This window comes from Sturnus vulgaris, chromosome 1 (genome assembly GCF_052056855.1).
Source record: "Sturnus vulgaris isolate bStuVul1 chromosome 1, bStuVul1.hap1, whole genome shotgun sequence".
NCBI lineage: Eukaryota > Metazoa > Chordata > Aves > Passeriformes > Sturnidae > Sturnus > Sturnus vulgaris.
The window spans coordinates 58,169,999-58,195,687 of record NC_142243.1 but is presented as its reverse complement, the minus strand read 5'-3'; the positions used below and the strand labels follow the sequence as shown (position 1 = coordinate 58,195,687).

At 39.9% G+C, this 25,689-nt stretch overlaps 1 protein-coding gene across 8 annotated transcripts in view; it reads left to right on the top strand.

Annotated features, from left to right (window-relative positions):
* The window catches only part of HECW1 (HECT, C2 and WW domain containing E3 ubiquitin protein ligase 1), a 253,483-nt gene that overhangs the window by 187,135 nt on the left and 40,659 nt on the right, over positions 1–25,689 (top strand). For all 8 annotated transcript variants that reach the window (XM_088167564.1, XM_088167559.1, XM_088167554.1 and 5 more), the window contains 8 exons: positions 2,412–2,513; positions 7,795–7,945; positions 12,505–12,635; positions 15,162–15,283; positions 18,091–18,276; positions 19,411–19,545; positions 24,810–24,915; positions 25,103–25,199. In XM_088167564.1, coding sequence (XP_088023690.1) covers positions 2,412–2,513; positions 7,795–7,945; positions 12,505–12,635; positions 15,162–15,283; positions 18,091–18,276; positions 19,411–19,545; positions 24,810–24,915; positions 25,103–25,199 — 1,030 coding nt within the window. The remainder of the gene's footprint in view (positions 1–2,411; positions 2,514–7,794; positions 7,946–12,504; positions 12,636–15,161; positions 15,284–18,090; positions 18,277–19,410; positions 19,546–24,809; positions 24,916–25,102; positions 25,200–25,689) is intronic.

The window sequence follows — 25,689 nt, the reverse complement described above, 5'->3', positions numbered from 1 at the left end:
AGCTTGTGTAAATACTTTGTAGACAGCTGGGACTAGGGAATTATTGAGTCTGTAGAGCAGAATCTAGCACAAATAATTAAATATTCAGAAGTACACAGGCATAGAAACCCAGCTTCCTTCCTTGCAGGTGAGAGCCTTTGCTTGTGAACAGCATTTATGTGCAAGTATAGCTAAGGGGGCAGCTTGTGTATGTGTGAGAGCATTCGTACAGATTTGATGGTTGAACTGTGTGAGCTTTTGATAGGGGATGTGGTGGGAGAGGGTGTCCGCTGCATATGGATTCAGTACAGCACCAAGACAGGAGCCTCCATGAAGGGCACTGCAGTGTCCGTGGTGGCTTTGCCTTGTTTAGCTGCATGTCTGAAGGGCAGCCCAGCTCTTAGCACTCCCTCAGTGTCACTGGGGGTGCCTCAGTCAATGTGCTCTTTGCTTCATGACTTGGCAGCTGTTACAAACACAGTAGATGTGGTCACCTCCGCCCCCTCCAGGTGACTGACACTACCATGCTTCCACTGGCTTGGCATAACTATCTTGACTAGGGGAGAGTCAATTGTGGTGAGGTAAGTAAAGAAACATAGATGGGTGATCTGGTAGTCGGTACAACAACACCTGTAGTAACAGCACAGTTTTTAATGCTGTGAGAGATGGACTTTAAGCACTGAGTCATAAACTTATGTAACTCTGCTGTCTGTTCAAAACATGCAGATACATCTGTGAGATACGCCTATACACAAGTGGTTTAATGAAAGCATTTAACAGGCCATACGGTCTCATCAGAGCACCTAAAAGAGGCAGTATTTTTGTCTAAGTGATTTTTCTTATTTCTGAGTAGTGTGAGGTTTTTTACAATTTTATATAAAATCGGCTTCTGCCTTCTAGCAGTTGGATTTTTAAAGAAAAAACATACTTAATTTTTTTCGATAATGTTTTTTTTACATTTGATTGGTACATGTTTAGGGCTTTTCCAAATATTCATTCTTAGGCTGTTAAGATTCTAACATTAAAGAGAGCTAAACCATCTAGTACATCTAGTGAGTTTGGCTTAGCATTCCCAAAATCACCAGAACCATTCAGCTGAATATATACTTTTCCATAAGCTGCATCTTTCTGATGCATGTAAATACTGTGTTTGTGCAATTCGGAGTGTATCTATATTAACTAGATGAGCTAGAAGTTATAGTCAAAAACTGTTACCACACAATATGAAAATATGTCTATTGGTAAGATAAATAGTCCTGGTTACTAAGATTTTAAAGACAAGCCAAGAAGGAGTCTTTGTTCTGGAACCTGTGAAGTTTGAACATGTTAAGTCTAAGATAAGGAATGCTTTTTCATCCCTACTGGAACTTCTTTGTTTCCTAAAGGATTCTATAAACATTGACTTGATCTTAAGTTACTTGTTCCTCTCAACAGAATGCGAGTTTGGATATTTACTTAGGTTTCATTTATTTCATATTTAAATATGGCAGGGAATTGGAACTAGATGATCTTTAAGGTCTGTTACAACCCAAGCCATTCTGTGATTCTATATATGGACATATATACAATTCTAGTATTTAAAAACCTACTCTGCACTGTATTCTGTGTGGCTCTCTTTCTTCTTCTTCTTCTTCTTCTTCTTCTTCTTCTTCTTCTTCTTCTTCTTCTTCTTCTTCTTCTTCTTCTTCCGCTTCTTCTGCTTCTTCCTCTTCTTCTGCTTCTACTGCTTCTTGTTTTGCTTTTTCTTCTTTTTCTTCTTTCCCTCTTCTCTATCTCAGGTCTTCCTTCCTTATCTCAGATCCTGACTATATCTCACTATCTTTTGTCCTTCTCTTCTACCACCTGTCTCCTACCTGTTTCTGGTCCTCTCATTCTCCATCATTCAACCCAAGATGGACTCTCTGAATTTTGATAAATACCCGTGAAAGGGGATGATCTTTTGCTTTGCAGGGACTGCAAAATCCTGCTATTACAGTCTACATAGGCAACCACTGACCTTTTTGAAAAGGAGAGAAAGATCCAAGGCAACTTTTAGCCTTTTATTCCACTGATGGAATTGCTTAAAAGTTGGAACCAGGATTTTGCACCTTCCTGCTAGTTGCTGCAGAAGCTTGAGTTTAGTTGTACATGAACAGTATTTCTCAGAGATCAAGCCTGATTCTTCTATTGCTTACGCTTGTGTGTCTGTGAGTCCAGAATCTGGCCCATAACAGTTTAGCATTGACTCAGGAGACTTGACTGCATTATTTTAATACTTCTTTGCCATACGAGTTGCTGTTAAAATAGTGCCTTGAAAATCGGAATATCCAGAGATGCTGGACATCAGGTTAATCTATTTTAAAAATAATCACTTGTTTTACAGTAGCACATTTTTTGAACCACATTGTAAAAGCAGTGAATGATTGTCAATGTCTTGAATATCTTGTCCATAGGTGATTGTCCTTTACTCCATAATTCTCAGCCAGTCAGCCAGCTTCCTTCTCTGAGGCCTGACCATCATCACTACCCAACTATCGATGAGCCTCTTCCACCAAGTAAGCTTTAGTTTTTTTTATTTTATTGCATTTTTTCAGCTTTTCCTGTTAACTCAAATAGTGTAGAGGTCAGTATGTCTTTCTGAAGAACCCTGTCTGTTCTGTATATGCATTCTCCAGAACCCAAGTAATATGCCCTTTTGTTCCCTTATTTGATCCTGGCTTCAAGTGTTGTCATGTTGTTTTGGACAAGCTCCATAACCTCCCTCTCTGCCTTGGTCCATCTTCTTCCCTGAAATGAAAATATTATTCCTCTTTTCCAGTCAGTGTGTTCAGGCTTGAACGGTTGGGATCTGTTAGTTGTTCTGGAAGCCTGACTATAACATTTTCTGGGTGATGTATCAGCAAAATGATTTTTCTGTAATGTTTGTCTCCAGGTTTTCTGTAACCAACTTCAAAGATGGTTTGGAATGGCAGTCCCTCTGGTCTGTTAAGTCTGCATGCAGGTCCAGCAGCAGCCCTTTCACAGTGAGGATGCTACTGTGACAGGAAGGCCCAAATCTGAGCCAAACCATCAGAAGCTGGGAAAAGGCAGCTCATGTACAGTGGTCTTGTTATACTGTCCTTGGATATGATAATCAGTGAATTTTATGTTCGTTGTGGACTGTAGTCGAGTCTACACTTGCACTGAATAAAAATGATAGGGTTTTAAATAGTATGATCGATTAGCAGACTGGTAATATGAGATTTTTACCACCAAAGCAACTGCTGGAGTTGTTTTTTACTTGTCTCTGCACCCTTTCCTTTATGGATTCCCAGAGGATTACCCTGCTTCTTGCACTGGCGTTCGATGCCCAGCAGAGCGCACTCTGTGCCCTGCGACGTGCGGCTGATCCCCTTTCAACTGAGCACAGATTTCACAGCCTGAAATGTGCAGTGCCTCACAAAAACAACCAGGCGTATAAACAAAGCGTTCTATTTTCTTCAAAGCCCAAGACGGGAACACTCTTATTTGGCCTGTGGTGCCCTTGACAAATAATTCATCATTTGCCAACCATGCTGTCAGTATTCCCTGAGCTGAAAATAGTCCCGGTACTGGCGTCAGCTGCACAGTAGCATGAATGATTCAAATGCCTTTAGCCCAATGAAGTCTTATTAGAATCCCACTGTGGCTTGCCAGGGAATGATGAAATGGGAACGGTTACCTCTGTAACAGGGAAATATTTCTCTTCCTCCCACTCTTACCACAACACTTTGTGGATCAGGCACATTCCCTATTAGATGACTTAATGATAGCACATTAACACCAGCTCAGGTAAACAGAATATACTGTGAATCTATTCCATATTTTTCCATCACCAATTTAATACATTTTTCCTCTTTCTTATAGTTATCCTCAGAAGGCAAGTATTTCTACCATTGGTTTCCTCAAGTGCTTTCACAACAGGGTGTAAGGACATGAAATGCAATATGTGATGATAAAGTACAGAAGTGATATCCTTTTGTAGGATTTTATTTCAGCATTACCATTTTTACTATAAAGGCTGACACTGTGGGCTTCAACATATTGATCTTAATAGGAATAGATGTACTTAGTTAATTTTGAGTGGGAAAAGAAGTTAGAAAACAGGTTTCAAAAAATTCTCCATGGAATTTTACTGTAATTTCAAAATGAGAACCATAGCCTTAATCTAGACATTTTTCTTCTCCTTAACTTCAGTATCACTATCTCAGTACCTTTAATAGCTCATATTCCTAGATAAATAGTTCTTCAATCATGTAAAAGGAAAAAGCTTTATATTTTAAACCCAAGTTATTTTGATCAAAGTTGATGTACTTCTCACGTGCAGTGTTAGCTTCCATCTTTAAGTAGATGGTGGTGAAGAGGTGAAAGTAATCTGCCAGTGCTCCAAGTTCAGCGTTGACTGATTTTATTTAGGTTGTGGAGAATCTTCTGGACAGTCTTCTTTCTCTATTGAATAGTTTTCTGTATAGCTTGATTTCATCATAACCTCACAACAACTGGTCTCGAGGAGGAAATATAATTTCAGACAGGTTTATTTGGTAAAATAAAGTAGAACAGATTCATTATTTATGTAGGAGTATCATAATGACCAGTCTGAATGCTAAGTCTGATACGAGATTGACAGAAGATTTGCAGTGCTTGCACGGCTTCATGACGATATTACCAGTCACCCCTTATTACGCCTGTGTTTGGAAACCCTACAGAACTGAAGCCAAAAAAATACATGTGCCCAGTTCAGAGCTGCTCTTTGCCGAAGGTGTGGCTCAGCCTGGAGAGGAAAAGACAATATATTTTCTTTGCCCTAATGGTCCTCCCAGAAAAAGTGGCATCTTCTGATATTAATCAGAGCCGTTTCAGAGGCTGCTGTGAAATATGGCTTGGCTGATGGAGGGAGATCACTGGAGAACAGAACCAGTACTGTCACATCCCTAGCCCATGAGCCCAAGAGCTCTAGCATGCTCTTACTGTGAAGGTTAGATAGAGGTTAGTCTTTGTAGTAGTCACAGTCTTATTTTACCTGGAAAACTTAACAAAAGATCCTGAGGAAATTTGGCTGCTTCCTAGATCACCTTTGCCCCTGAAGTAGCGTGAGGGGACTTGAGCACAGCTTGGAAGCAGAGTTCTGCCTGTCTGTTCACCAGTCAATTTGTCTCACTGTGCAGGTATCCATCCATCTGTCCACAAATCTGGTATTATATTCAGGCAGCCTCAGTGACTTGTGTGACTTACAGGCTGTCTTATGGGAAGGTAGGAAGTACACCTGCTACCTGCATACAGTTAAAGTTGTACCTGCCACCCTTTGACAGCCTTTCCAGGTGACCAAGAGTTACTCAGCTGACTAGAAATGCTATTGCAAGGAGCATGAGACACACAGTTTCTAATATTTTAGCATGCCAGTGTCAGCCCATGGTTTCAGGTGGACATGCCCATAAAGCAGTGAATAAAGCAACATTCACTGACAGGTGTAGTTTATGTCTGTACATACTGCTGCGGTATGTCTGACACATCTGACAGAGTCAGCCTTCCTGAAGTCATGATACACTCTGACCTGATGTTTTTATTGTGATCTTCAAGTTCTGGACAAGCTTCCTTACTCCTAGGTTTCCAAATATCATGCTTAGAAGCTTAGGAACTCTAAGTTGTACTTAATTAAACAGTACAAAATAGCCCGTAGAGCAGGTAGTGCACAGGGATGGATTGTAAAACCTTGTTTCGCTGTGTAACTGGATATATTTATTCTTGCTAAGCATCCATCAACAGGCTTTAGAGCAATATGACCAATTGGTATCTTCCGGTAGGCTCTCTAGAATGTGTTTCTACAGCACAGCCTACAAGCTTCTAATTCTCCATGGACCTGTATCATTCTTAACTTGTTACAAAGTAAAACAATGGCGTGGAGTGAGGGCTAGGATTCGTCCTTTTCCAGAAAACAGCAAGGAAAATGAAGATCTTTATGATGTTGTACTGGATCATCTTATCTTTGATCTGGTCAAGGTTATTTCCTTGAGGATACTGTAGATAATGCACAGCTCCAGAAGGGCCATTCCCCACCCACAGTTGTACACCTGCCACCAGTGCCAGCATGCTCAGTTGGGCTCTGGCCTTCGACCTGCCTTATGTGTCAGTCTGATTTACCTCAATGTGCATATGTTGTATTTGATGTGCTTTTTTTCACTGTCTTATGTTTTAGATATGATTTTCACAAAGCTGTGATTTGTTCTTGAAACAGCTACCATATCCTTGGCAAACTTTACCTGGAGGAGGAAGAGAGAGTCCTCTCCTTAAATAATGTAGTGATTTTCACAGTGAGAGATACTGCATGGTGTGCCCATGGTGTGACTATAGGGTTTGTGTCTTTAAGGACTGTGGTACTTGTAGGCAGGTTTGAAAGAAGCAATGCATGTGCTTATGGCTCTTGTTGTCTTGGAGTCTTACAGAAAATTTCTCCAAGAATTTCCAGCACCCATCTTTTAAGGTTTGTGGGATTCAGCTGTCAGGGGCAGCTAGCCATGGACTTCAGACAGCCTACACTTGTCTGGAATTAAATATGGGATGTGGGTTTAGCCAGGGCCAGAATTCAAAGGATGGGAATTGGTCATGAAGGATAGGTTTCCAGCTATAGTAGGAAGAGTTGCAACTTCTGTCCTGCTCTTAGAGAATAGGAAATGAAATACATAAAGTATGAAATTCAGATGATCCTGAATTTGATCATAGAAAACCATAGGAGGAGTGAACTCGTCAGGGAAGATGGTATCATAGTAAGAATATGGGAACATGAGGAAGTGTTTGCCCTCAAAGGTAATCACCATATGTGGGTTTGTGTGTGAATGCGAGTGAGGTTTGCATCTAAACTCATGTAGAAAGTATGTGCATGTATTTACATAGATATATCATCAGCTGATGGGTCACATGGGAACATGAAACTAGCAAGCCTAATTTATTCCACTTCTCCATGCATTCCAACCAGTTTGATATGTGGCTTTGCTAGCTAACTCACTTATTAATTTCTTCTGTTACAAACACTATTTTTTATCAACATTACCATTTTCCACAAGCCATCATATACCAAATAATTTTTAGTTTTCAATTATGGGACAAAATAAACAGTAGCAGGAAGCAATAATGATGGAAGGCTCAATATTATACTGCAAACTCTCAATCTAGTTTACATTCATGAGAGCAGTACTCTTTTTAGAGAGATTTCTAAGGTATGTCCAAAGAGTCTGTGATCAGTTTTCAGTGAAGCCTTTAATTGCTTTATGATGTCCTTTGAAGCCACTTTTGCAAAAGGGAGAGAAATGAAACATGTTTGTTCTGAAATATAACAAAAAAAGAAAACATGGAATTTGCCATATTAGCTCAGGTGTAATCTTGTAAGGGTCGGTTCCTTGTGGCTAATCCGACCTGCAGTGAATCCAGCCAAGCAGTATCACTAATTGAAAAATTACCTCATCCTTTAAAAAAATGTAGCCCCTATGTGTCACTAGCTTTTCATGGGCTGTGGTAGTGAACTCCATGGCCTGTGTGCTGTGTACGAAATGTTTCTGTATATGCATATGCTGCATATATGTATATATAGACAAGCAAATAATATATTTACACACTTGAATGTGTACTTTGAATGTATACACATGATATGGATTGCATGTAGGCTATATATATATATATGTGTATATATATATATATATATATATAGTATCTCCAGTGTGTATCTACCCTGTGTATATGTGTGTGTCTGTATATACCTCCCACGTGCAGGTTTTCTGGAAGGCATCACACTGACAGCATCACCCCTTCCTTTCTTTCCAACTCTAGATTGGGAAGCTCGGATAGACAGCCACGGGAGAGTGTTCTATGTGGATCATGTCAACCGCACCACCACGTGGCAGCGGCCCACAGCCGCAGCAACGCCAGACGGGATCCACAGGTCTGGCTCCATCCAGCAAATGGAGCAGCTGAACCGCAGGTGAGCATTTGCACCTGAATTCCTTTGACATCTGTGCTCTCCTTTTTCTGCACTGCTCCACCAGTAGCTCTCTTTCTACTCCAGTGCACCACATTGACTCCCGCCTCGTCCAAGTTCTTGTCCTTTCCTGCAGCTCTCTTCCAGCCTGCTGTGGGTGTCTGCTGCTCAAACCTGCCTACAAGAAAAGTGCTCTTGGGTGAACGATGGTGCAAAACGTTTCTAACAGCAAGAGGAGGCTTTTGGAAAACTTTTCTGAAATAACTACTAGAAGGGCAGGGAGTATTCTTCCAAAACATGGAGTCACTTTTGCTACTTACCTGTAGGAGTGGTATTGATGGGTTGTCACCTAGTGCTGTGCTGCAAAGCTTTTTGGACCTGACTGCTACTGGAATTGCTGCCATATCTGTGTGGCATTTTATACCCAAGCTAATTAGGCCTGTTGAAAGCCTGTCTCCTTTTCCAAGGCACAGCCCTGCTCTAATAGGACCATGCACATTTCTAGAGGCAGACAGGTCTGCTTACTGTTGCATTGGGCCCTGTAAATCTGTCAGTTCATTCTGAGCTGGCTGAGATAGCTGTTAATGTCGTTTATATTTTAGCTTTGTTTGACTAGTCCACACATAGATTTGTTTATCGTTTTCTTCTCGTGCTTGCTTTTTAGACTGAATTTAAGTGGAAAGAAAAAAAATAAACTGTTGGTCAAAAATCTTCCATTTTTGCTTAAAAAGAGTGTTTGGGGTTTTTTTAATTCCCTGCTTACTATAATGATGCCATTTCTAGAAAAGGATAAGCAAGACTGAAATTGTATTTCAATTATAGCATGTTAAATGCCACAAAAGTTTTTTTGCCTTTTCTTCTGTGCTTAGAGAAAGATCTGAAGCTGAGAGAATGATGCAGAGTTCAAAAGGGCTCTGTTCAGAGTACTTTGAAAAATTTGAGAGCTGCTGTGCCCTGAATGAGGCAGTCTGGGAGAACTGAGCCATCAACATGCTCTCAAAAAATAATCCTTTTTTTACCAAAATTCATTATTTTGAGTAGTATTTCATAACATGTGTTAAGTCTTGCAGAAATGAGAGAGCCTGCTCGGTATTTGTTTTCATTACAGGTTTGCTCATAAAGCCTTAAGCTGCCATGTTAATATTAAAAAAACCAAAAAAAAACAAACCGAAAAAATCCTAAAGAAAGTGAAGATTTAATGTAGATTCTTTCAAGGGATTTACAAGACTTCTCTGCCATTTGGCATTGGTCTTCAAGAGGGACTTTAGCCATGTCAGAGTTTCAAAGTTCAGACTGTTTGGCTGCCACTTAAGCAAATTATCCACCACAGAAACCAGAAAGCTGTTGTGGAGATCATAATATTTTTTTCCCTTTTTTTTTGAGGTTGAACTCGTATAAGTGCAGAACAACCATGAAAGGAATAAGTGCTTAGAAGAGTGATTTACCATTCTGTTAGTTAATTCAGGTTAATCATTAAAGCAGCTATCACAGCAGAACCTGAAGGGTAGGCATTGTCTTTGTGACCTTCTTCCTTCATATTATTCAGTGTTTTCATGTAGGCTGTCCATCTGTCCGTCTTGGCTATTATTTGGTTGTCACTGGTTTGGGTTGGGAATTGAGAGTTAATAAGATTGACACTCTTTGAATCTCTCCATTTTTAGTATTCATACATCCAGTTACAAAGGGAGAAGTATGGAGAGTTTTCAGCAGTGGCAAATCTCTACTTACTCAAGTTCCACTGGAGACTTTGCAGTTTATGAAACATGAAATGTCATGTTTCCTTAGTTCTTCGGACTAAGAAAAAACGCTGGTGATTCTCTGGCTTCTGCCAAGGAGCTCTATTGATTTGAGAAGTTTAATACAAAGTTGAATACTCCTATTGTTACCTGTGAACTTTTCCTAAGATTCTAGTAAAAGGGATTCATACTGTGAGTCTCCTGAGCATTTGACCAGTGACAGGTAATTTCTGTAGTTTTAACCTGGCTGTTATATTTTTTAAAGTCATTCTAGTCCTAGATCTAATTTCAGATATTTCATGTCTCCACATGTCAGGAAAGTTACTTTTCATTAGTTATTATCAACACTGTGGAGGATTGGACTTTGTTTTAAGCCTTCATTTCAGAAATATTATTTTGTTGTGTTTCAAACTTAATGATTTGAAATGTTTTTCAGTAGGCACACCTAAGAATCATTTTAGGCCAGGCAACAGCAAACAAAGACCTTGCTGATAAAATTAGCATCAGCCTGAACTTTTGCTCTAATCTCCAACAAAATTTGGACTCAACATCACTCTGCAGTTTGAAAAAGCTTGGTGACTTTTCTTTTAAACAAATTTACTCTTTTTTTTGGCTTCCTTGTTTAATCTGTGGAAGGGAATGGAAAGACCAAAATATTACTAGGAAGCTTGGTATTTCTAGCCCAGCCAAAACCACAAAGCTTTGGAAATTCAGCTTGAAAAAAACACCCATAGCTGTGATTAAACCTAGTGCTGCTTTCCTTCTGTGCTCCAAGCTTTCCTTTAGCTGTACGAGCCACTTGAGGATACAGGGAATGCAAAACTGGAATCCAGGTGTTGGACAAACACGAAAGAGACATCCATACTTCTAATTTTAAAGGCTCTTACTCATTTTCTGCAGCACTACCTGACTTGCTTTCTTGTTGGCCGAGCAGATCACAGCCCTTGTTGTTCAAGCTCTGTTAAAAGGATACTTTGTAGCATATGTATGTCTAGACATGTCTTTGCACTAGTTTGAAAGATAATAATCAACATAAGAAATTATAACCATCATGGTTAGGACAGCCACACCATGGTATTTCTTAAGCTCCATTTCTTTGACAAATCACTTTGAAAGGAGACTGAAATTTCCAGAGGCATTCCCATAAACTTTTGCACTTCCAATGTTTTCTCCAATTACTTTGGCATTTTTTGGTATTTATATAAGGTGATTTTATAGTATTGAGACGCAAAAGAAATGCGTAGCCTTTTGTTGGCATACAGCTGGTGTTGCTCTTTGAGGTTTGCCAGTGGGGAATTTCTACCATCTAATTAAATTGATGGTACAGGGTTTTTCTATATGTGTGCTTATATCTCTTGATTATATGTACTTGGGGGGTTTTGTGGTTGGTTTTTCCTTTCCATTCTCGTGCATGTGGGTGTTGTAAAACTCCTCCAGTACTGGAATGGAAAGTTCATTCAGTTGCTTGCAGTCAAGTGAATAAAGCTGTAAAATGTAAGTCTAAAACAGAGGGTTTGAAACAGTAAATTCATGCTGTTGCAAAACCTGCTATCAGAATTTACTTGTAAAGATGGATGTTTTCTTAAACTATCGAAATATACACTAAATATAGCTTAAAATGATTCTGAGTACTAGAGGGGGGCACATAGCATTGTGAAAGTTTAGTATAAATCTATTAAAACTTTAATTATTTTTTCTTAATTATCTCCAGCCTAAGATTGCATTACAGTGAGCTACTGGAGATGATGTCTTTTGAGACATCAAAAAGCCAAACCCTAACTCTTGTCTTTAATGATCCTGTGTCACTTTGAGAAACTTTCTCATGACTAACTTCTGATTTGGAATTAAGTATGCATTAACAAATAAAGAGAGAAAGTAAGTAAAATCTGTAAGTTGGAGCTTGAGCTGAGGAAAGAAAAGAGTGTAAGTCAGAAAAAGGAAAGACAAACCATGCTGGATCAGATTAAAAGCAGGCCGTAAAGCCATCCTGTTTCAAATCACATGGAAATGCCATGAAGAAAGAAGGATTAAAAATACTGAGATGGAATAAAAGCTAATTAAAATAATTAAGAGAGTCTGTTTTCTAGCTTTGCTTTTCTTTCTCTTTCTATTTGTTTCTTTCTCCTTATCCTTCCTTTTTCTTTTCCTTCTCTCTCTATATATAAAATGCATTTATAAAACACTTAAGACATACTTATAATTTGCCAGTAGAACCAAAGAAAAAATGTTCACCAATTCATCTGTCACCTTGAGTGAACAAGTTAAGGAGAATTTTATTTCTGCAGTGTGAATTCAAAACACTCCAGGGTATTTGTTCTTCATCAGGTAAAGTATTTAGGATTGGGCTCCTTTACCTATTCAGGGTTCTGGATGTGCATCCAATAATTTAGCAAGAAAGACTGAAAGTTACTCAGCTCATCACAGAGTTGATCCTTACTTCATTGATAATGCTTCCATAAGGCTAAATGAGAGGAGGAACCATGATCCACCTCTAGTTTTAGATTCCAGGTGTCCAGATGTTTTAAAGGGAAGTCTCGAAGTATGAACACATAGCCTAAATATGTGTCTAAAGCTTGAGTATTCCTGACTTGGCACCCTCTGTGGCTGTTTGTTAGTCTGAAAAATGCCAAGTTTGCAGAGTACTGGTTGGCCCAAAGGCAGCTGCACCAGCTGCAGGAAAAGAGTCAGCTGTGCTCTTACTCTGTTGTACACTGAAGATAGAAATATTGGAATCATTCAGAAACAGTGCTGATTGTTAAGGTAGAAAGCAACAGAAAGCACCTCTGTTAACTAAATCTTGTTGTTCCTTTCTATGAATGTATCTAGGTACCAAAACATCCAGAGAACCATCGCAACAGAGAGGACTGAAGATGATGCTGTGGTAAACAACAGGGTGGAGAGAGTTCCCACTGGAGGAGGAAGTGACTCTGAGGCAGAGCCTTCCCAGCCAAGCCCAGGTATGGGGCAACAAAGCTTCTAAGGGCATGTTCAGTGCCATTCAGTTCTGGGGAAATCTGCCTTTCCAGGGGAGACTGGAATTTTATTATATCAGGTTGCAAAACTTAATTAAAAAAAAATCAACAGAGCAAAACAAAAAACCTGAAGATACAGTTTTTAGATGTGAAGCTACAAGTACAAAGCTGGATACAAACGTTTCAGTTCTTCTTTAACAACTACTAAGACAGACAAAGCATTTTTACCTTAGTAAACAGCCATTTGATAAAGGCCACATTTGAAAGAGGCATTTTGCAGCTATTAGTTGAATACTATTCACTTAGTAGTTGCAAAAGTCTTATTTTTGTGGCTGTGTGATTTTTAGCTTGGGGCATTTGCAGTTTATTTTCTCAAGGCCTGGCTTCTGCGCTGCCACATTTGCCCATGTGATTGCACCTGCAGTGGCCCTGGCATTATCTAAGAAATACTTGTGGTTTCTAAAGGTGTGGTTTTGTGATAGCTATGAGCTGACCTAAGTGTGGGCTGTCACTGAAGAAGGCACAGCTGTGCTTTTGCTCACCACTAATTTATGTGACAGGACCCCATACCAGAGTGGAGAACTGAAGTGCCTGAAAAATAGCCTGACTTTTGTCATTGTCCTTGTCATTTATGGCCAGATTGGATCTTTCATCTTGCTTGTTACTTAAGGAGACAAGAATGAGTGTCACTAAAAAGCAGAAGAGGAAGATGTGTACCCAAGGCAGTATGGGATGGTGGGGATCTCTTCTACTCCTTTTGGTGGTAGTCACACTCCTACCAAAAATGTTTTCTCAAAACATTTGGGAAACCATAGTCTTAAGTGTTTGTTTCAAGAGGCCATGCAAAAATAACTCCCTGCTTTGTTACCACCAGCAGAATGATTCACCAATTCTCTTTCTTTGGATCACTCTTGCCTCCAACTAACTTTGTGTTCTGTATTGTCTGCCATGAGTAAATCCCACTTCTTGCAATCCTTTTGCCTTCCCGCTGTAAATAGGATTGGTAATGGGAAAGAGATAACACAGTATCTTGCTTGAATTTTCTTAGTTTTCTGTGTTGAATAAGTAAAATTACATAGAGAAATAAGAAACTTTTTTTAACAAGTTTAGAAAAATATTCAATTTTGTTTGTTTTGATCCATTAGGTGTTTTTATCTTGAAAATCAATTTTGGCCAAGGATAGTTAGTATTTGATGCTCAAAGTTTCCTTGCCATGTTTTGTATTGCAATTGAAGGGAGACTTCTACCTACAGTGGATCTTATAAGGAGATCCCAGTTCTCTATGTTAGAGAAGTGGAAATGAGGTACACATTGTATTATTAGTACTTATAAGTAATGTAGCCATTACTTGTAATATATACACTCATTTAGTATCATAGACAATAAAACAGTAATTTAATAGGAGTTGCCACCACTAAGTATTTATTTCATTTTATTATTTAGCATGCAGTCTTTTGTTTTAAACCCGAAGAGCTAATGAGTGTGATAAATCTTTCCATAAGTTACTAGGAAATGGTTTTTGCTATAGATAATTGCTTTGCTTTTAGAAGAAAACATCAATATTGTATAAAATTCCAAGAATTAGAAGGCCACTGATGGTGTAAACACATTAGGGAAGAAAAAGCTGCAGTATTATGCATTTGTTATTTGTCTTTTAATTTAAATGAAAAATTTCAGAAGGAATACAATTAAGGCACATTAATCCAGGTTCTAAACCAGTATAAATCAATTTAACTCCAGCAACTGATCCAGTCTGCAGTTTTAAATGGATAAAATAATAGGATGTGTGCAGCATGAAGAAAAAAGAAGTTATAACTGACAAGAAAAACAACATGAAATTGTATTTATCCTGTTGATGACATCTGCATCCAATTTCTTGGGTTGCAAATAAAATGTGGCTTTATTTGAAAATGCCAAAACACCAAAGCCATAGTTCAATAGTAGGAAGAATTTTTCTGGTAGCTAAAGAGGGTGAGGAGTTTCTACCTCTACAGAGTTACATTCTGAATACTCAGTTCTGCTTCATTAATTGACACAGATTAAAAATAATTCAATTGTATCTGTTTTTTTATTTCTTTACCATACAATTCCCCAAAACCTTAGACTTGTCAAAAACAATGTAATTAAAATAAAGGGTAGTGCTGGATTGGGAGATTAGATTTCTCTAAAATCAGCTGCAGGGGAAACCAGAATGGACCTGGGTGACTGAACCAAACCATCAGCTGGTGAAAACCGCTGTGGTCACATTACATTTAGGGACAGCAGCACACTTGACACAGAGTTTCATAAGCTACAGTTCAGGAAACTATCCAGCTCCTGCACTGCATTGCTAACCATAAGGACATCCCTCAGTTTGCTAGCAGGATTGTCTTGGGAATGCCAAGGTAGGTGCATTGGGCAGGTGATGACTTTTTTATATTATCACTTTTGCAGCTGTTTCTGAAAGGTTAAATAATAGACTTTGCTTGGCACTACATTAATAAGATTCTGTGGCTTGTTTTTTGTGTCCAGAGATTAGGAGGGAAGGTTCCCTTTCTCCTGTGAATTCTCAAAAAATCACCTTGTTGCTGCAGTCTCCAGCTGTGAAGTTCATCACCAATCCTGAGTTCTTCACTGTGCTGCATGCAAACTATGTGAGTACTGATGATTTGCTCTCTCACACTACTGATTTTTGAGTCCCAGTGCTGTCCCCTAGACCTTCAGGGAGAATGCACAGTGAATCTGAATTGTGTGACTTGGGGATCAGTTGTCTTTTCTGAGCACCCGACCAGGCTGGGGACACTACAGCCAGGCTGCTCCAAGGAGGCTCTTGCTGGAATTCTGCCTCACACAAGAGATTCCATGGTACAGAGAAGCCCATTAACATTATCCTTCCAGAGCAAGCAGGAACCCTTGGTTTCAGCTTGGTTGATTCTGTTGTCTGTTGCTGCAGGCAGTGAAGTTGTTGCCTTTTGATCCAACATCCTGAGAAGTCTTACTCAGATACCGCCAAGTCTCAGGGAAATAGAGGGAAAAAAATTAGCTTTTGCAATTTGCTTTCCCAAAAAGGGAGCAGGCATAACTGAGTAAAAGAAATACTGACTTGTGTCAGTGTAGCTCTTTTGGCAAAAGCACAAATAAAAACAAATTTTCAAAGTTAAAATAACTTTTTTTCTGTTAGTGCAGTAAACCACACATTTTCTTGCAAACCTGAATGGGAGTGGAAAAAATGTAGTATCAGGAGGAAGCAGATAGGGAAGTCCCACGAGGAGATGCAGTCCTAGTTTGCCATATATGGAATATAGTTCAACAAGGCACCTAAACATGACTTCTGACTATTTGGAAAGTCATCCATTTCTGGGTAGCAATGACCTTCCTTTTCAAAGGGAAAAGAAAGTGAAACACTTTGAGAGTTGCCTCAGCACAGCCTCTTAGCTAACTGCAGACATCAGGTTCTGGCTGTGGCACTTTGTGGATTAAAGCCAGCCGTCCATATCCAAGCATCTGCCAGAGATTATCGCTCATGAGACAAGGAAGGGATGTATTCACTCATCTGACATTCCCTGAACTAGGTTATGGAGTGCAGATAATTTCTTCCATTGGCAGGGTGATATATGATGATTTATAGCTGGGAGCAGTGTAATTTCTAACCAGCACAGTTGTTGGAAAAATTAGCAACTGATTCCATAGTTGTGTAAAGAACAGCTCACAAGAGACTAAATCTCAATTTTATTAGTCACTGAATTTAAGAAAAAAAAAAGCAGAAAGAGGCCTTCAGTTTTATCTTAAAAACTTGTCTCTAATGTAAGAACCAAAATAATCTCTTAAAACATCTGTCAAATGGTCATATAGATACCACTTGTAGAGGAATAATGGCCCACATAACTTTTGCCTTAACATGAATGTAATATTTTAACCACAAGCCCCTATTAAAATTTCAAGCTATTAATTATGCCACTGAAGTTAGGTTTGGAAAATATTATCCAGCAGTTAGAATTAAAAAGGAAAGGCTCTCATTTTTCAGATATTTTATTTTCACGAAGAGATAAAACTACATTGCACTGCTTATTTCCCTAATGCAACTTAGAGATATTCAAGACAGTCATTGATCATACATTAGATCAAAATACAACTTTTGTTAGTAGTAGGCTGGGATCTTAAAAATCTGTGACCATGAAGCTTTCCTGGGTTATAAGCAGGTCATATCTTCAGGGCAGAGATCATATCTCTGAGATTTCATAACATTTACCAACCCTTGTCATAATTAGGGACCCTGTGCTACAGGGAGCATTCTCAGTGGTGTCACCACAATAAATCCTTACATAATAAAGATTATACCTGTAGATGTTTTATTGCATTATGGTGGTTGAAATGCACTAAAAACACATAGAAATTGAGAATTCAAAGCTGCTGGGTCAGATTCTCTGGACATGTTCCAGGTCTGCACACTGGAGCTCACTTCACTGAAGACAGCAGTCCTCCAGTGGTCCTTTATTACTCTAATGAATAATTCAATTCTTGGGCCGACCAGCAAACCAAGACACTTATTTTCTCTCTGGTGAGAGGCTCAGGAGATTTTTGTGAAGTTTCCTGCTCTGCCTTGAGGAGCTTTTTCCCTGAAGTGAAGGATACAAAGAGTATCCTGTGAATGGGCCTGTGTGTTGTCAGCACAAGTATTATTTTGTGGTGCTCTGTCACTGAACACACTGTAACAACAAATACAGTTCGTTGGGCCCCTATTCTGCAATCAGATCAGTTCAGTCCCTTGAGCTGCCTCAGGCCACATTCCTCTAAGAAATGTATTTAATGCCCATTGTGAGATACAGCTCCCTGCCTGAGGGGTGGCATGTGTCCATCTGAAACGCTTTGTAGTCATCACAGAAACAAATAGCAGAAACAAATACTCCATTCCAGGAAACAATTCATGTCTTCTAAAAATAGACAATTAAAAAGTGTCTGCTTCTGTCCTGTGGCTGTATAGTCACCATAAAAAAGATAGCAAGCTCATATGGAGACATCTGCACTGGGGTTCTCTTAAGTTCATGACTCCTATCATGCACATCTTGATATCAGTTATAGCAAAAATAGATGTTCACAGCTGTCTTTGCATCTCTCTGGCACTGTCCAAGCACACAAGCAGTGTTTCTGTCGACCAGTAAAAGCAATGAACGGGGCAACTACATGCACCTTGAGTGTGTAATGTTTCAGATGACCATTTTTGAAGTAAAACAACAGTTCTTGCACAAGCTAACTGTGCATAGTGTGCGGGATGTTTCACTTTTCAGATTGGTATGTCTTCATTAGGCATGTAAAGTAGTCGTTCAAATCAAAACAATGAGATGAAGTGTTTCTTGATTCTAACAGGATTTGTTTCAGTTCTTTGGGCATATGGCCCATGAAATAACCAAATATGTTTTGACATCAGAACTGGGTTTCTTTCCTTCTGTTATCCATCTCACAGAGTGCCTATCGAGTCTTCACCAACAGTACCTGCTTGAAGCATATGATTCTGAAGATTCGTAGAGATGCTCGTAATTTTGAGCGGTATCAGCACAACAGAGACCTGGTAAATTTTATCAACATGTTTGCTGATACCCGGCTGGAGCTTCCTCGTGGCTGGGAGATAAAAACTGACCAGCAGGGCAAGGTAAGAGTGCCAACAAAACTAATCACTTGTTTATCACAGCACTGCAGACTAGATGATTATTAAAAGTTCCTTCCTTCTTGACTCAAAATCAGTGAATATTCGGTTTAAACAACACAAGCAGCAAGGAGAGTTATTTTAGAAGCAAGAAAGGCTTCAAAGTTTCAAGGCATTTCTAGCTTTCTCTAGAATATTGTACCAAAGCCAAGGCAGCATTGGACTGACAACAAAGTTTGAGCCAGAGTAGTAGATCTGTTGTGACTGCAAAATTTGACTCAGTGTCTCTGCCTCAAATGATGCTTTGCTGACTGACCTCTGAAACCATCAAATAAGTTAAAGCAGCATTTCCCAATAATATTATCCTCTCCTGTGGAGGGAGCAGAAAATATTCATAAAGAAGAAATTCCCCCTGCATCCTCAGAACAAGCCCCTTGGAAAACCATAGCTTAAAGATAAGAAATGGCTTGTGAAATGACGAATACAAAAAGGAATCCAGCTTCTCCCCCTTAGTAGACCCTCTTATCTATCTTCAATATTAGTGGTTCATTCTCTTTTAGTATCCATAGGCTAGCTTTGAATGTGAAATCCCTCGAGGATTGGTTAGAATGTAGAGTTCCCTTGGTAATTGGTGCAAACTGCAAAACACTCAAAAGATATAAAAACCCCTGTAAAACAATAACCATGGTATATGCTAGATAGGATGCCTTCATAGAATAAACTATGGATTTGTGCCTTTCTGCATATTCCAGTCTCTTCACTCTGCTGGTCTGAGAGCTCACCGCCAGCCAAAATTCTATCTGGGCAAGGCTCAGGAACGTGCTCCGTTGCTGAGGGCTGCAGAAGCAGTCTCAGGGATCCCAAAGGGACCCCAAAACCCCACCAGTGACACTCTCCTATCTTGCTTACATCATGGCCACTGCACATGACTTTGGCCTACACAGCTTCTGGTATTTTCTAAGAGCTATTCTAGCTTTGAGTAGGCCAGTCCTGTTGTTTGCAGGTGCCTTCCATGGACTATACTTACCCCAGGCATTTCTGACTTATAGATGCCAGTGGTTTTCCTGCTGTTTTCCCACAATACCGTCACAGGGTTGGCAGTCTTCATATTAAAGAAACCACTGTTCCTTTGTGTTTCAGTCTTTCTTCGTTGACCACAATAGCCGTGCTACCACCTTCATAGATCCCAGGATCCCACTGCAGAATGGGCGTCTCCCAAATCACCTGACTCACCGGCAGCATCTGCAGCGACTTCGTAGCTACAGCGCTGGAGAGGTAACTGCACTCATATCAACTCAGGAACTTTTGACAGCAGTCGTCTCCAGAATTAAAATAACTTGTTATATTCTAAAAGCATTGAAACGGACTGTCTTGTGAATGTCTTATCTTCCAAAGACAATAAAAGGGATATTTTTGTGTTTCTAAAGGATTTATTTCAGAGCTTGTTGGTTTATATTTTGATAGTTTTCAGATTAAAATAATAAGCAAGCAAAGCATAACTGAAGTGAAGTGATGACAGAATAGGTTTTAAAAGAAAAATCCATATTTGACATCCTGGCCTTGCTTTACTAAAGTTATTTTGGTACCTCGTATGTGTCTTCATTCCCTGCTGTGACATTGTACTCTGAAAAGATAGACTCCCTAGAAGTAGTGCAATAATGTGTGCTGAGGTTTGCTTTCCCAGTTTCAGTCACATTAAATATATTTCCTATATATCATGGATATGATTTTTAGCACTGAGGACCAAAGACAGGATTGAAAGAAGCCTAAGTACTGTGTTTGTATTGTGGATTTAAGTAGGAAAAGATACCAGCAATCAGATTCTTCATATAGCAAATCCATACAGTTAAACATTTGTAAAAATTGTTGCTGAATAGAACTAGAGATGAACTATGGTGAAAGGATCTTTCTCTTCCACAAAAACGTCCAGAGAAATGCTTGTGAAATTAGCATCAAAATTTATTACAGCAGATCCAGTCTGAATATCTCTCACTGACAGGTGGGTTGGGATCAGGAGCTGAACAGAGTGTGAGGTCAGTTCTTCAGGACCAAAGGCAAATCAGGCCTGAGTAGCTTGGGCATGTTTTCTCCATCTTGGGTAAATACAGCACCATATTTTCCGAAGATAGAATTATATCAGTGGATCTGTTTCAATCATATCTTCCCACCAGCTTAGCAACTTCCCTCTGCCAGCAGCCTTCTGTTAAGTGTTCCTGCTGTGATTGAATTACTAGCACAACTGTGATAGCCACCTGCACCATCATTCATGCTTGGGCCCATGCTTGCCTGAGGCTTGCTTGCAAATTCACCGTGTCAGGGACAGAAACACCACTGAGCAGCTCAGATGACCTAGCCAAAAAATACACTTGGTTTTGCAAGCACTGGCAAGGCTGGCAAGGAGCAATATGCAATAAACCCCAAAAAACAGTACAGGGTAGGATGTCAAAAGTATTGAATACTTTTGAGTAATGATTATCTGAGGAAATAAAAAACTGTTCTTTGAGGCTACTGTTCTGGCATCATCAGCCAATGAAAAAGTGATGATGATCACCTCTCAGTCTTGGTGACCCAGGTCTCACAGTGCTTCTATGCTCTTATCATAGCCAAACTTCATTGCTGTAGTCAAGTAGCTTCTCATTTGGGAGTGTCACCTGCTCCACTGGAAGGACTCCCATTGATTTCCAAGGACTTTGGATTGGTGCCTAAAAGTCCCTCTCATTTACAAGGAAAATATTCAACCCTTTGCAGCTCAGCTCATTTATTAAGAGCCTCATGTTCCATACCATTTCCTCCAAGTGCATTTGGATGTTCTTTGGCCTATAAATCATGTCTGTAGACTCACGTGGCGCTTTGTCCTGGCCATGTGTCAGCTGTCTGCAGCCTTGGCGGTTTCTTTGCTGAGCAGATGGTGTGGCCTCTGGAAGCTGTCACCAGGACAGTATGAAGTACCACAAAGGACAACTCACCAGTTTTCAATGTTATGTACATGTGTCAAAGGAGCCTGAAGGACATCAGAATAGTGAAGTTGAGGTTGCCAGAGAGGGCACAGAAAAGAGCCAGGGTAATGAAATAAAGGATCTCTGCAAAAACTTCCATTGTTCTGTTTAGATTACTGATATTAAATGATATTATATATTAATTTGAAAAAAAATTGCTACAAATTCTTTATTAGGCACTTAAGGTTATAATTCTTTTACAGGAGAAAGGGGGTTTTTGCTACTCTTAGTTACCTGGTTTTTGGAAGAAAATCCAGGTAGCTGTAGTGGCCATCAGTAACTAAAGGACAGGTTACTAAGTGATTAATTTCTTCTTCTGCCACTGCTATAAACAGAACAGTTTGTAAGCACTTCCTATTCCCTCTAAAGGACTTCCCATCTGCAGTGAAAATCAGCATACATAATTACAGGGTAGAGATTTTAAAGATGGCAAGAGAAAGGAAGCAGTGGCAGCATTCCTATCCACAATGGATAGGCAAGAGGTGATGGTTAGCAAGAAGAGCAGAGAAGGTGCTGGAATATATGGCAGTATATAAATCTCCTTAGCAACTTAAACCACAACAAGCAAGTAGCAGGATTCAAACGGGCCTCTGAAATCCAGCAGGGATATAAAACCCAGGAAAAAGTATCACATCTTGAAAGGCTCCTCTGGTAGTTTGGACTTTCCACTCTGGTTGCAACATCCCAGTATCAATTTCAAAGCTGTTAAAACCTAACATAAATCTGTCAATTACTCTGCACTACATGAACCAGGTCACTAAATCTTTAGAGGGGTCACTCTTTATTTTTTATTTGAGAATAATGTGCTAATCAAAATTTAATTATTCAATTAGAAAGTCAAAGTAGATGAAATGATTGTGACTGAACACTAAATTGGAGCAAGCAATTGTAGTCTATTAGCTAAGAGTGGGAAGAGAATTGTTAGCAAAATGGAAGTTAATTAGAGGGCTGGGGATTTTCCTGTTGTGTTGCCAGAGAAAAATGTTTGGAGGTGTAAATGTGCAAAGACCAAAAACAGCATGTGCAATGCCTAGGGATGGTGGTGAAGAGAAGTACATCACCACTTTACTGAGGTGTGTATAGAACTGGATTCTTACAATCTAGATGATTTTAGCTCTTAAACCAGAACTGGGAAGATGGGAAGAAGGGAGTGAAAGTTTCTTTTCACAGGCACTATGGACATTTCTTTCCAAAATTCTTGCTCTGGGAGAAATATGTCCAGGCACTAGAAAGATAACAAAAGGAATGGTGACAAGAGCAAGAGGAGGAGCCAAGCCCAGCCCCCAGGTTGGGCAGAAGTTCCATGCAGTTCCCAAGTGATGAGCAAATACCATCTGGTGCTAATTTTTATGGGAGATACATGTTCAACTCCTCTGTTACTCCTCCCTTTACTCCTTTCTATCTTCTGGTCAGTAAAATGATACGTAGCAGCAAGGGCATAGGATTTATCGTTGTCAAGGATGAGTCAGCAATCACCCTTAAAAACAGGCTCACCTACCATCCACATTCCCTTGCAAATCTGTTCTACAAGGACCTGAGGAATAGGCATCCTCACCTGAACCCCTGGGCTCCCTGGAAGTGGATAAGCTGAGCCCAGCAATGCCTTAGCATTGCACACACATCCTAACTAGTACAAATGGTCACGGGCCAGTGTGTGATCCTGGCTGTGCTGCCCACAGACAGCCCAAGGAGTGGCTGCTCCCACAGGGCCCTCGTGCCTGCTGTGGCAGTGGATCATAGGGAACCTCCTGCACCTAAGGTTCCTCCCCTGTGCCATAGCACGGAGTGAATGCCAGAAAGGCCACAAAGTGCTTGCTGGGGTGGATGCCTGGGTCACAGGGGAAAAGCTGCCTAAGCCTGAGCTAAACTTTCCTTGTGAGTTGGCCTGTGGGGGTTTGAGGGGGGAGACAAAGGCAGAAGATGGATGCAAGTTAAATCCTAAAGGAATGATGGAGCGAAACATTCGCCATGCACTTGTACAGCAGTTTTGTGTTTTAAATTACAGTGTGCTTGATTAGAATAGTTATTGTTTAACCTGTGTGTTGACATGTATCGAATGCATTGACTGGTATCTTGTTACATGTATGCATTCTAAGCTTTACGGGTTCCAAAAGGCAGATTGCCAGGCACATTTAACTTCCCAGGTTTTGTGTATATCCAGTTGGAAGACCTGGAGTTTGGCTGTACCACTGAAAATAGGTTGGCACCATTTGCTTGGATGCAGAGCTAAGCATTTAAAACATTGAAGTAGGGGCAATTTCTTCCTGAAGTGGTTGCCAAATGCTGTAATTTGTGCAGTGAGAAAGGAGCAGCTATTAGCCCAGTAGAGTGGCAATTGGAATTCATGATGTATCTTGTCCTGATGCAGTCTCACACTGTAGTCACAGGACAAGGGGAGTGTCTTAAACTGAAAGAGGGTAAGTTGAGATCAAGTATGAGGAAAAAAGTCTTTACTGTGAGGGTGTTGAAGCACTGGAACAGATTGCCCAGAGAAACTGTGGATGCTCCATGCCTGAAGTGTTTTAAGACCAGGTTGGAGGGGGCCATAGCAACCTGTTCTGGTGGAAGGTGTCCCTGCCTGTCGCAGAATGTTGCAACTAGATGATCTTTGAGGTCCTTCCCAACCCAAACCATTCTGTGATTCTTCTCTTGGCCTCACTGTGGCTGTATTCAGGAGGAAAACATGAGACATGTGGGTTCCTCTCAACTTTTACAAGTCCCCAAAAAGTTACCCAGCAAGTAATACCTTAATGCAAACATTGCCAGATGTCATTGTTTGGCTTTTAATATCTTCATACCGAAGTGCTTTCCCACCTTTTAAGAAATCTGCCTTCTTGACATGATTCCCTTCACTAGGTAGAGTATTTAGAGCAGTGGCTTTCTTTAAGTGCTTCAGTTAAGGGGCAGTTAAAAATTTTCTTGTTACTGCTCTTTTTATCAGCTCTTTGGATTATGTTCTTCTTTTCAATGTATACAATTCAATTTCTGGTTATGCAAGTTAGGCAGCCTTCTGGGACAATACAGCCTTTATCTGTGCTGTGATCTACATAGATACACCTTCCTCATGTTACTTCCAATATTAAATTTCCCTTCAACAATGCTGAGTGAACATTGCAGCATTATGGGTTTTTTCTCTTTTCAAAAACATTGCTGTAAAAACCTTGAAGTAATGCAGTTATGCTAAAACAAGACGTTTGATACTACAGAGTGTGTAGTGTGATACTACAGAGATTTTATTTTTGTTGAACCAGAGAAGTCCATTACTGCAATACCTGTATCAACATCCATTTATTTTTGGATTCTAGTGCCTTCAGCACTGAGGAGGTGTGATAGCTATGGATAATGGTGTACCTTCATTTGGAAGCACTGAATTATTTGCATTTTTTAAGTTGACTGGAGTATAAAGCTATAATTTTCATGCGTGCTTTCTGTCCCTCAGTCAGCATCATGGTTACAGAAGTAAAGATGACAAATCTTGTAACTGACTGGTGAGCTACTGGTTGTTAGTTTTGATCATTCTTTTTCTTTTCCCTGATGTTGTAGGCCTCTGAAGTCTCTCGAAACAGAGGAGTTACTCTGTTGGCCAGACCAGGCAATAGTCTTGTAACAGCTATTCGAAACCAGCACCATCACGAGGCATTACCTCTGGGTGAGCCAAGTTGGTTTTTTTTTTTCTTCTCGAAACAATGCTTACAAAGGTGGGTTTTGGGACTTCTCATCAACTGCATGCACTGCCTCGTGTTGCCCTGTGTCTCACTGGCAGTACAGTCAGTGTGCTCCTGCAGAGTCATGGTGACATGGCAAATGTAGCCTCTGGGTTTTTTTACCTTTTCCAGCTTACAATGACAAGATTGTTGCATTTCTACGCCAACCCAACATTTTTGAGATGCTGCAGGAGCGTCAGCCCAGCTTGGCCAGAAACCATGCACTCAGGTACTGCTTTTTTCCAGACTGCTGTACCCTGCTTCCAGGAAGAGCTTTTTGTAGTGGGGAAAACCAAATTATAGTAACTCTAGTACAAAAGATGAACTTGAACTGTCACCATTAAAGAGTAGATGGGAACGACCAGGATCCATGTGGTTACTATAGTTACTTTACACAGGCATCCAAGAAGTAAGAAGAGACAAAATAAATATAGTCAAATAGTGATATGTCTAATTTCTATTCTAAGTATTACTGAATAGCAGAAACCCCATCTTCACCTGCAATTATCACTTTGCTTTTCAGAAGATAGAGTTAAAAGAGTGTTTGGATGGAAGTCAGCAGCAGAACTCCAGTAACTCCAGCAGAGCCAGGATTTTACTTCATGACTGGATTTACACCCCTGTCATGGATATAGTCACCCTAGATTTTATAAAGAAATAGGAGCATGATTATGAAGTGGATTGTACTCTTGTCTTTAATCTTTCTCACTTGACTTAAA